The sequence below is a fragment of the Merops nubicus genome, unplaced genomic scaffold (genome assembly GCF_000691845.1).
Source record: "Merops nubicus isolate BGI_N331 unplaced genomic scaffold, ASM69184v1 scaffold13853, whole genome shotgun sequence".
NCBI classification, from domain to species: domain Eukaryota; kingdom Metazoa; phylum Chordata; class Aves; order Coraciiformes; family Meropidae; genus Merops; species Merops nubicus.
Window position 1 is genome coordinate 10,808 of NW_008598337.1, and position 11,838 is coordinate 22,645.

Here is an 11,838-nt window from a genome sequence, read left to right on the forward strand (position 1 = left end):
CCAGCCACTCCTCAGACCTGTAACATTGCCTTTTGGGGCTGTTGTGACCAAAGTGCAGGACCCCAGATAAAACATAAAAGAGGCAGCAGAGCTGTCAGGCCTTACATTCAGCTTGTCTGGGCTCACAGGAGCTTTGCTGTAGACTTGGTTTATATTTGGCTTTAAGCTCATACAAAATTAAATTATATGATAAAGCAATTTCACAGGTTCCTCCAGAGGAAACTTTAGAAAGTAGAACAGGAATGACTTAACTGGTTAAGGTGAATAGATGGAGAAGACAGATACATATTGAAACATCCTACCTCTTGGAAAGAAAGCACAATTCACTCTGAGAGCTGCCTTCATTGTCTAAACTCTTCCCTGTTCTCCACCTCTTTACACATTTAAGCACTTTTTTTCTCTCCCTCCACAGCCTCTTCCCTCCCCCCTCTCCATTATTTATTTCTTGTTTTAAAACCATTCTGATTGAGGTCAAATTCCATCGAGTTTGTGCCAAGTGGTGGGAATCTGGGTCAGTTTGGGGTCTTTACCCCCCCCTCCCAGCATCTTGCCTACCACGTCATCAAGCACAGCATTCTTTTATACTCTCTAGTGTCCCACAAAACACTCTGTTTGCATTCGCATGTCTGAAAATGAGCCCAGCCAGGAATGTGCCCCGTGACCCTGAGCAGGCTCCTAATGCCACAGTTGTGCCCTTCGAACGGGCTCCAGCAGGACCGTGGAATGGGCAGGACACAGGAGGCTGGAGAGGGCCAGTGGCCAAGGTTTTATTGAGGGCCTGCATTTACAGAAGAGTACAGCTGAAGCCACCCGTCTTGCACTGCACTTTGGGCATTTGAGAGAGGCAGAGTGGGAAGTGAGGGGGCAGCCTGAGTCTAAAGGGTTTGGGCTGTCAGCAGCACCCTGCTCGTGGAGAGGGACCCTGTTTGTTTGGATAGCTGGCTTGCTGGAGAGGAGACTGCTGGGAACCAGGCACCCGCCCTGCTCCCTGCCCAGCCTCTCTCTGAAGTTACTGGGAAGGGTATCACCTCTTCTCAGGAGGGTGGACATTTAATTGGTCTCTATTAAGTGAAGCTGTGGCTCAAGTATCCCACAAGGAACACGGAGACATCTCATTCAGAATAGGAGACTGCCAAAAGAACTTCCCTGTGAGACAGAGGAGTGGTCTTGTCCAGAAAAACTGCATGAGCCCTGCTTTCCCAGGGAAGTCTCCCTGCACTTCCCAGGGCATGGGGCATCATTCCTTGCTTGGCTGAAATGTGGTGGAGATTCCCTTTTCTCCACTTGTGAATTTAGAGGGTTTCTCTTTCATATGCAAAGAAAAGAGGATTGGGCATTTGCAGGCTACTTGTGGCAAGCATGTCTCCACATCAGCACCACCAAGGCACCTCCAAATCTTTGTCTTTGTAGAATTACCCATTTTTAGTGGTCATTCCTGCCTTTGACAAGCTGGTTTGCTCCAGGAGAGTCCCAGCTTGGGTGTGGGGTGGACACTCACAAGGCTCAGGGTGTGTAGGAAGTCTGGAGCAAAGCAGCTTGAACAAAGAGAACTCTCTGTGCTTCAGTTCTTTAGCTGCCCTGCTTCACTGGTCATCCAAGCCAAACTATGAGCCAGGTACAAACCCAAGGTCTTGTTCACACCGTTGATGGATGGTGCTTTGTATTTTTCCTCTTCTTCCTTCCCCTCTGTGGAATTCCCTGAGAAGAAAATAAACCAGCAGTTTCAGCTACCAGGTGATTCCAGCATATGTTGGTACAATTCACCTGTTGCCTCTTGCCCCTCACTCCAGTGCAGAACTGCCTGTGAAGGAAGCCTGTGCTCCCTTGTATGCTTTGCACATTACCTGTTAAGAACATCTGGATCTTCTCATATTGTAAATTACTCCTAAGTCCATGGGTTTTCCTTATATTCCCTTAAAATCTTCCCTTCTTCCTTTCTTCTAGTTGGAGGCATGGCTGGAATCAAGCGTCCTTCCTCTGAACCTCAGGAGCAGCCTCTTGGGAAGAAAGCTGTTTCAGAGCCTCCTAAGCCAGTGCCACCAAAACTGCCTCCTGCCCACCCACCAGCCAGGGCTAGGCCAAAGGAAACCTCCCCAGTCACCACAGTAAGAAAAGTGTTTTGGGGTCTTCTTGATACCTTAGGTCAGAGCTAGAGTGTTAGGCTAGTTCAAGGCTCCTTGTGGTCAGGACTTAGTCTCTAAAATTTTCTGCTCAGTGTGGGGATTTAATCCAGAGTTCTGCTTACTGCACAGATTCAGATGGGGGTTGTTGGAAAGCCATTGGTTAGTTGGGATGTGTCTAGTGGTGGATAGGACACAGGTGTCTTAGGATGTGGTTATGCTCTTCCTAGATCTTGGGGATAGAAATTTGTAGCAGAAGGTATTATTTTTCCTTGGAAACTGTTTCACAGTAGGGGTGAAAACAGGGTGGGAGAAGGAAGCTCCTCTCTGAAAAGGGTAAGGCCCTTTCCCAGCTAATTAAAATGAGGAACCTTTTCACTTCAATCTCCCACAGGCAGATAAAGCACCATGGCCTGTGGTTTTGTGGGAGCACGTTCCCCTTCCTCTGTCCTCCTGAGAGCTGTTCCACTTCTATGAACAAGGGATTAGCAGGAGCAGGGATTTTCTGGACCTCCTTTCTCTGCCCTAACCAGCTGGCTGTGGGTGTCAAATGCTCACCCCCCTGGGAGGTTCATGGCTGTGTGCAGGGCCGTGGTGCTGCCTCTCACCCTCTGCTTCTCCCCACAGAAAAGGGTGCTGGCAGAGAGTGGGAATATCCCCAGCAGCAGCTGTGGGGTCTGTGGGAGCCACGTGCACCTGGTGCAGCGCTACCTGGTCGATGGGAAGCTCTACCACAGGAACTGCTTCAGGTACAGCTTTGCACAGGGGCACAGGGGCACCCTGCTTTGAAGGTCACTCTAGTGAGTATGGCATGGAACAATTTGGAGGCATCCCGGGCCTGTTCTTGACCCCTTCATGGGGGAAAGTCTTTGCCCAGGTCTGTTTTCATCCACACCTTTCCTACTCCAGGCCGTGCTACCAGCAGCTCCTGTTTTGGTGGCTGAGGAATATGCACACGGGGTCTGCTCGCTGCTGAGGGTACCTTCACCCTCCCCGTGCTGATGGTGGAGTTGTGCCTGCACTCTCAGCTGTCTGTCAGTAACCTCCCAGTGTCCTGGAGGATCTTTTCTGAGATGTTTGTATTCACAGGTGCAGGCAGTGCTGGAACGTGCTGCTTCCTGGAAGCTACAAAGCTGGGCCTGAGCCTGGCACGTTCATCTGTACCAGCCACCAGCAGCCAGACAATGTCCAGATCTCTGGTCTCCGTGGCACAGGGAACAAACCTGAGAGTACCCCAGCCCCTGCTGCTGCCAGGGCATTCCAGAAAGCAGCAGAACCTAAGAAACTGGAGCAGGTGTTGAAGCAGCCCAGCCAGGAAGGCCTTGCTAATTCAAACAAGCCATCTGTTTCATCTTCTGGAAACTCTGGCTTCAAAAGTGTAAATACTCCATGGTCCTCTTCAGCTGTAAATAAATCAGATGACTGCAAAGGTACCACGTTGGGAAACAAACCAGCTCTCCATGAAGGTACCACACCAGGGCCTCCTGGGACAACCTCCACAACAAAAACACAGCAAGCCCGAGAACATTTTTTTCGGTCATTAGAGTCCTCCAGCAATAAAAGTTCTGACACTAAGACACAAGTCCCTTCTTCTCATGGCCCTGGTAAAACTGCCTCTGCCAGAACCACCACTGAGGTCAGTCTGGTGAATGCTGAGAAGGATCAGGCACGTAACCATATTATACAGGCCCTGACTGGATCAAGCATCATTCCAAACAGGCCAGGAAGATTTGGTTCCAGTGGCTCCTCAGTGCCCAGCAGGTAAGTACTGTGTCTCTTGCCCTTTTTACTCCCAGGATGATCCTTGGGGTAGTTTGTAGAAGCCCCTGCATCCTTCTTACATTTTGGCTGACTGCTTTTGTGGTTGGGATTTAAAGGTATGTAGAGGGACTCATCCAAGCCTTGGGAACACAGGCCAATAAGGAGTCCATCCTTTCAAAAAAGACTCACTAAGTTATTCTTTTTTGCAGTGGCAAGTGTTCTGCCAGTTCTCCACAGCAGAGTCCAGCTCCCAAAGCACAGTCCAGCAAAACAGGGTACACAGTAGTAAAACAGGAGAAGATTACAGACCCTCTGCCCAAGAGCCAGGCTGCCAGCAAACCTGTTGACTCTCTGCCCAAGCCAGAGCCAAAAGGCATCAAAGGTGAGGATGACTGATTCACATGCAGCCCTGCCTGGACAGTGTGCCAGCTTTGTGCCTGTCTCTTGGACCAGGACAATGAAGGTGTCTGTGACTATGGTACTTTCTGTCTGTACCATCACATAATCCACATGGTGGATTTCGGAGGCTTAGGTAGATTTTCCCAGATGGGAGACCTTGCCAGAACTTCAGGGTGATTTTATAGCTGCAGTTGGGGCTCACTCAGCCTCTGTGTCTGTCTCTAAACCGAGTTTCCAGCATGGTGACAGAGCAGTGGGCCAAGGGATGATGTTCTGGGGGAACACTCTGTCTCAACCACTTCCAGATGGCCTGTCTTTTTAGGGGACAGAGGCAGTATCTGTCTGCAGTTTGCTGTGAGCTTGTGGATTTTTTTTGTCTCCCCTTCCCTGCCCCATCCTTTGGTGTCTGATATTGTCTTGCTGTGCTCCTTCCTTTCTTTAGGAAGCGTGAATGTTGGTGAAGACAAGTCTGAGAGCCCAGCAGAGTGGAGATCTCTGTTGAAGCCTGTAGCCAACAAGTAAGTGTCTTGAAGCTAATGGGTCTCCATGACAAGTGAATGAGGATGTCCATGCTTGTACCTGTGTTTGTTGCTGCCAGTCTGTGTGCACACAGGAGGGAAAGAGCTCCTGTGTTTTACTGCTTCTGTTTTCAGCAGTTTGATGGAAGAGACAAAGGCTTTCATTTCTGGGGAAGGAAAGCATATTTCAAATTGCTGGCCTCTGATTAGAAAAGTGTGGCCATTCCAGTTGGAGCTCCAGCCCAGGATGCCCAGAACTCTTCCTGTGGACCATTCTGCAAGAGGGATGGTTTCCTACCTTTGTCTTTCTTCTTTGCAGAGACCAAGGTGGCTCTAAGAAACCTACTGATATCTCCCAGGTGGGAACAGGGAGCCCAGCACACAAGGAGACAAAGCCAAGTCCATTAGTTGTCCCATCAGCAAAGCAGGACTCTGGTATGAAGGATATGAGCTTTGCCTTCATTTTGCTAAGTCAGGCAGGGGACAGGGGTTAGTGCTGCAAGGCACACGTAAGGAACGTGCTGGTGGAAGCTGTGCCTTTGCTCTCTGCACCTGCTTTGGCCCTGTGATGCCTTTATTTGGAGAGCCACCCTTCCCCAAGGAGAAGGACTCAATCTTCACAGGGTGCCCTTCTTCTGCAAGACAGCTAGCAAGATTTCACTTACTCTTTCTTGCATAAATGTGTAATGGTGAGAAATCTTGGTGAAGATTCCCAACGACTTCTCCACCCTTCACTCATACTCTGGCCTTGTAATGGGTGGTTCCTCTGTTTGCTGTGGGCTTATGCCCCTCGCTGTCATCAAGAGAGGAGGACTAGGACTAGAAATGAAGGTGGCTAGTGGAGAGTGCCAGAGATGCTGGGCAATAAAGGGATTTTTATGAGACATCTTACCCAAAACCTGTCTGTGCTTCTTAATCCAGCTTCATCTGGTGGATTCATGAAGAAGAGGTTGATCCCCAGCTCGGATCTTATCAGGAGCTGTCAGAATTTACAGCAAGGCTGGGAAGACCCTGGGTGCTCTGCCAAAGTGGAAGAGGGCAGCCAGTTGAAGAAGAGCACTGCTACATGTAAGGTCTCTTCTGCCTGATTAAAGGCACCATCCCCTCTACTCTCAGGAAACAACCCGAGTGGTCACTATGGGAGATGTGTCCCCAAGTTTTCTGTGGCTCTTGTCATGGGGATAATCTGTAATTAATCTATTAATTTTTATTAGCCAGCTTGACCTAAGCAGGAACCAGCCAGGCCAGAGAATTCGTTGGGAAGGGAAGAAATTAAACTAGGGATTTTTCAAGGTCACTGCCCTGTCATTCTTTAGACTCAAAGCTATGAAGAGGACCATCTCCTAATTCGGGGAACTGGAATCTAGTTGATGTCTGTTCCTCACCAGTTGAGTGGCTCTGGGAAATGAAAGGAATGCAGAGAACTGTCAGCCAGAGACTCCAGCTGGCGGGACCCATGGTAGCAGCAGCCAAGGCTGCTGCTTCTTGGACTTTCAGAGATGTCCCAACAAGTTCTGAGCAGTTCGTCCCTACCCTTAATCCAGTTTCTTACTAGAGTATGTTCAAGCACAGCTTTACTGTGTACCTCTCCTCCTTTGCCAAGTTATCCTTGGTCCTACCTATCCTACCACAATGCAGACGATGCTTCCTGGAACTAACCTGATGTTTGCTGCTGTCCTGTTTGCTTGGCTTGTTTTCCTTGCCCCATCTGGCTCTGTCTTATCTGTTTGGACTAGAAGGTCCTGGCAGCGGGGCTCAGCCCTCTAATGAAGTCTCAAAGCAAGCAGGGTGGGTCCTGATGCCTCAGTGGCCTCATGCTTTAGTATTTGTTAGCTGGGTGCAGCATTGTCTTTAAGCTGCACCTCTAAACTCCCAGTTGTGTTGTCTAAAAGTTTAGCATGCCTCCACTGCCATCGTTTCCCCAAAGCTTTCCATTCCCCTTTTCTTCAGACTCAGCCACAAGGTTCAGCATCTTTCCCAAGAAGCAAGCAGTTCACATAAGGGAGCCTGAGTTTATGTCCATCCTGTGTCTTTTCAAGACAGAACTTGAGGATATCAGGAGATATCAGACCCTGAGCTGGTCAGGAGAATCTTGTTTTGCTAGGTGTTCCCCTCCAGTGACCTTGGTCTTCTCATGGCCAGTGGTGAAGCTTTCTGCTTTGGTTGGAGGTGCTGCAGAGATCACTCAGAGGGAGCCTGGAGATGCAGGGCTAGTCTGGAGAGGGAGTTGCTCAGGGTGTAGCAGCAGACTGCTCATGGTGGGCCAGGTCCCTCTTGGAGGAACCTTTTAGAGTAGTACAAGCTGCAGGTGGTGCACAGGGCAGCAAAGCAGCAGTGTCCAGAGAGAGGAGAACCCTGACAGAGGCCAGCAGTGCAGGGACAGTGCAGCTGATTGCCACTTCCAGCATCTTCTCCTTTTTCCTAGAAAGCACAATAGGGCAAGGACTGGACAACTGGAGAGCTGACCTCGAGCAGTGCCTCCAGTCAGCACCAATTGCCAGAGACTCTCTCGAGGCTCCTCTGGTCTGTCTGTCCTGTCTGGCTGGCTGTGTGCTGAGCCCACACTACTGCTGCCTTTCTTACAGCCATGCTCTTTTGATACAGGAGTTCTCCTTCCTTATCACATCATCCACGTACGCCTCTGTTCTCTCTCTGTGGTAATTATCCAGCCCAGCCCCTCGGGTATCCCAGGTACCTCACACTCTTCTGTAGTTATCCTTGCAGCACAGTTGGGCAGAGGAAGCTGAGGCACAGTGGAACTAGTACACATTGCTTAAGGATTGATTTTAATAGGTGTCCAGGGCCTAAATAATGCTTTGTAGTGGGTCCTAAGGGACTTCTCACCTACAAAGTGTTTTGTGGAAGGAATTGAACCTTAGTTTCCTGAGATGTTTGCTAAGGTCCCCTAGACCATCTTTGTTTCATCAGTATTTACTGATACTTCTTTGCACAAGAACACTAGAGGGGCATTCTTAACTACATATTGGTGTTCCCTGCCACAGCAACCCAGGATTTCTGCTCTGTCCTTTGGAAGCTTAGTTAGAGGTGGCTTTTGCCACAATAAATAGCTTTGGGTTTTAACAAGGTAATGAATGAACACAGAAGTCAATATTCTTGGGTGCAAGATGCCAGGTCACACCTGAGTTAGGTGCCTGGCTATGCCCTGGGTGTGAGGGCAGCACCCTGTGGCTGGAGGGTGTCTGAGTGTCCAGCCACGAGATGTGAACTGGGCCGTGCTCTTCCTGATGAGTGCGTGTCAGTGCCCTGTGTTGGGTGGCCAGGACCTGTTGTGCTCTCTGATGCTGTAGGCACCATCCTCACCACAAAATTATTTAAGGTTTGTTGTGACATTCTGTGGCTTTTTTTTCTCCTTCCTAGTTAAACCCTCTGTTCCGAAAAGCACCCAGAGCTCTGAAGCAGTGTCCCCAACCAAGGTATGTCTGGAAACCAGGTGTAAGGGGAACACCTGGGGTTGTTGGGTGTCCTGCTGGAGTATGTGCCCAGATACATCTCAGTTTGTCTTACTGGGAGGGTGTATTTGAATTCCCAGGGCGGAGACAAGATGAGGAGACTGCTGGTTGTCTCCCTTGCAGGGGAACAGTACAAGCTGCAATAAGAGACAAAACAAAATTCAGGAAGACATTGTATCCCCCAGCAAAGGTGGGAGAATGTCTGTGGAGTGATGTGTGGGCAGATGGTGTCACTCCCAGTGTGTCCCAGCACTGTAACATCCAGTGGCCACTGCTCTGGAATGAGCAGCCAGCTCTGCACCTCTGCTGGTGTGTCCCTTCCAGGACATGGCTCTGCAGCTGAGCTCCTTAGGCCATTTCCCACCTTTGCTGGGGCTGTGACCTCGCAGGCAGGCTGAGGGCACTGAGCTCTGTTTTGTCTGTGTTTGTGTCCTAGCTGCACCCAGACTACCTCCCCGAGGAGAAGATCCAGGAGAAGGTGCGTGACATCGAGAAGCAGCTGGATGAGCTGGAACTGAAAGGGGTGGATCTGGAGAAGCAGCTGCGTGGCTGTGAGGGAGGTGAGGGAGACTGGGAGCCAGCTCTGTCGTGGTGGGGAAGTGTGACCCTCATGCCCTACCCCGGGGCATTCTTGGCTCCATTTAAAGCAGCTCACGCTACACGTGAGACGCCAGTTTGCCAAAGGTACCTGGTATAGCAACTAAAGCCCTGAGAATTTTGAACCTGCTCTGGCTGTTTCCTAACCTATTGTTTGAGCAAGGTCTTGTGTGTGTTTGGCTGAGAATCGGGGACTTTGGAAGTGGAAGGCTGCTATTGATCTGGCTTTTGGCTGCCAAGCCAGGCTGTCTGTCCTGGCTGGCTCTGGTTTTGTGTGGCTGAGTGGCTTCATTCAGAATGGCAGAGCTGGGCTGGCCACGTGGAAGATGAGTTGGGTGCCCTGTGGCAGAGCATCTCTGAGCAGCTTCCTTGAGTCTGCAGGGAGTGATCAGCCTCCTTTCCCTTGCACCCAGGAGTACCAAAGATGAGCTGTTGTCACTTGAGGTTGCCTGTGGCTCACGTACATTATCCTAGGCTCTCCCTCAAGTGTGTGTGTATGTGTATGTGTGTCTGAGCCAGGGAGACTGAACTGATGCAGCTTCTGAAGGAGCCTGGCCCTTTGTCTCCTTTGCAGACGAGTCTGAGGATGCCCTCATGGTGGAATGGTTCAAACTGATCCATGAGAAGCAGCTGCTGCTCAGACAGGAGTCGGAGCTGATGTACAAGTAAGTACCACCAGAAATTCACCCCTCTGCTTGTGCACTTCACCTGTGAGCAGCAAGCAGGGAAGGAGGGGGAGTGTGGCACCCAAAAATATAATATACCAGTTGGTGGGATGAGAGGAGGGCTTGAGGACAACTTTGGGTGTAGTGCCTGAGCTATTAGCTGCTGAGCAGTGGTGAACACCAATGAGCACTCAGGGTCTGTGGTGAACTTGTGGGTAGGGAAACCTTAAAAATGCAACTGAGGAGGATTCCCCCTGACCCACCAGCCCCTACCCAGCTGATGGGCAATGCAGAGATGAGGCTTTAGCATGACAGGGTGCAGCCCTGGGGCATGGAGAGGCAGTTACTCATCACTTGTGTTCTCTTCCAGGATGAAACAGCAGAAGCTTGAGGAGCAGCAATGGAACATTGAGACAGAGCTGCGACACCTCATGAGCAAGCCAGGTAAGGACTGGCTGCACTGGGAGTCCTGCTGGCCCCTGGCTGGGTGGAGCTCACCATGCCAGACCTGGAAAGTCCTTCAGGCCTGGATGGCACTGCCCAGGATCACAGTTTCCCCAGGGATCTCTCCTGGCTGTGCTGTTGAGCTGCCAAGTGCAGACTCCCCGTAACATCCAACCCACCTTTTCTGAGGCCATGTGAGACGTGCCCCTGAGCGTGAGGATAATAAAATTTGGGCCTGTGAGAGAGAGGGACTTGCTGGAGCAAGGTGGAGGCAGGAGCCACAGCGGGCAGGTGCTCGCCTGTAGCTGTGACGTGGGCTTCTCTTGTCTTCTGCAGAGGAACTGAAGACAGCCAGGGAGAAGGAGAGAGAGAAGGAGCTTCTGGAGTCCTACCTAAACACGGTCAACGATCGCAATAGTATTGTGGAGTGCTTGGATGAGGACAGGCTGAGGTGAGGGCCCTCAGATGCTGGGAGATGAGCCAACACCAGGGATGATTTCCATTGTACTTCCTCTGCTGCCCAAGCTGTAGGGGTGGATGAATGGATGTAATCTAGACTTCTGCTCTGTCAGAGGTTGGGTGGTGACCTGTCACCAACCATCCTGTCCTGAATGGTGCTGCCAGTGCTGCTGTGGCAGCTGTTAGAAACTGAGACAGGGACTGCAGCCATGCCCCGTGCTCTCTCAAGCACTGCCCTGAGGACAAAGGCTATGCAAAGGCAGAAGACAGGGGGAGGGGATGGAGAGGATGGAGGCAGCATGGGAGCTGCAGGAGGAACATGAATCCAGTAGTGTGTTCATCTGCTGCAGCGAGTAAGAGAACAGCCATAGCTGAGAGTTGGATCCTCCCCAAGTTCAAAGGAAGACTGCTGTGTCAAGAACCTGGACTTGTGCCTCCTGTTGCTGAGAGCAGCCTCTCTTTCTTGACCTCGGGGCACTGACTCCAGCTGGAGGATTCTAGTAATGCCCAGGCTTTTGGCCCTGACCTTGCCCAGGCCCAAGGAGCAGCTCTTTTGTCCTTGATTTCAATGAACACCTCTGCAGCACCTCAGGCTACTGGTGTCTCAGCCTTGAATCATCTCCTCGGGTGTGGTGGTGTCTCACAACTCAGTGAACTGAGGTGATTCATAGGCCAGCTGGGGGAAGGGCCTCCCTGCTGCAGTGCTGGACTGCCACGCTCTGGAAATCCCCACACAGGCCCTTGCTCTCAAGGGAACCTGATGCAATTTGCTAATCTCTAGGGCTTCTCTAACCACAGAGGATTTTTTCCTGCTGTGGAGGTTGGTCATTTCTGGCTGGAGAACATTTCATGGTTCTCTGTGTCTACCACCTTCTCATGAAACATGGCAGTTTTCCTAATGCCATGCTGTTGCATTACAGAGAGCAAGAGGAGGACCAGATGTTGGCAGACATGATGCAGAGGCTGGGTAAGAGCCCTTTCTACTCTTAGACAGCAGCACTGGGTGGCACTGGGGCTGTGGGTCTCAACCTGCTGTGTCTGCCCCTCTCCTGCAGACAGATCCCTCGAGAGTCAGGAGCCAGAGAAGAAGAAAAACAAGTTCAGCTTGTCCAAAATATGGAGGCAGAAGAATAAAAGCAAAGCTCAGGAATGATGTTCCTTTGCCCAGTGGCCCAGACAGGGACATCAGAGGTATGTTCTGGTGGTCAGTGCTACTTTCTTGGAGTCGTGCAGGACTGATGAGGCTTCTCTGCCCCCTGACGTGGAGTCTGCAGGTCTGTGGACAAAGGGACAGTGTGAACCCCCTCCAGCCCTGCTCTGGGGCCCAAGGAGACCTTCCCCAGATGGACTCTGCAGACTGGTTTCTTTCTGTGGGTCTAGCTCCGAGCTGGCTTCAGCCCCGTTG

General features: G+C 50.9%; 1 protein-coding gene across 1 annotated transcript in view; it reads left to right on the forward strand.

Annotated features, from left to right (window-relative positions):
* Positions 1-11,586, forward strand: part of MICALL2 (MICAL-like 2) — a gene marked incomplete at its 5' end in the record, with an annotated part of 16,330 nt that extends 4,744 nt beyond the window's left edge. Inside the window, 14 exons of the mRNA XM_008937019.1 lie at positions 1,945-2,105; positions 2,748-2,869; positions 3,210-3,881; positions 4,091-4,263; positions 4,723-4,798; positions 5,118-5,233; positions 5,720-5,866; positions 8,177-8,232; positions 8,705-8,828; positions 9,440-9,530; positions 9,901-9,974; positions 10,311-10,425; positions 11,354-11,400; positions 11,489-11,586. Of these exons, the coding sequence (XP_008935267.1) occupies positions 1,945-2,105; positions 2,748-2,869; positions 3,210-3,881; positions 4,091-4,263; positions 4,723-4,798; positions 5,118-5,233; positions 5,720-5,866; positions 8,177-8,232; positions 8,705-8,828; positions 9,440-9,530; positions 9,901-9,974; positions 10,311-10,425; positions 11,354-11,400; positions 11,489-11,586 (2,072 nt within the window). The remainder of the gene's footprint in view (positions 1-1,944; positions 2,106-2,747; positions 2,870-3,209; positions 3,882-4,090; positions 4,264-4,722; positions 4,799-5,117; positions 5,234-5,719; positions 5,867-8,176; positions 8,233-8,704; positions 8,829-9,439; positions 9,531-9,900; positions 9,975-10,310; positions 10,426-11,353; positions 11,401-11,488) is intronic.
* Positions 11,587-11,838: the final 252 nt, after the last annotated feature.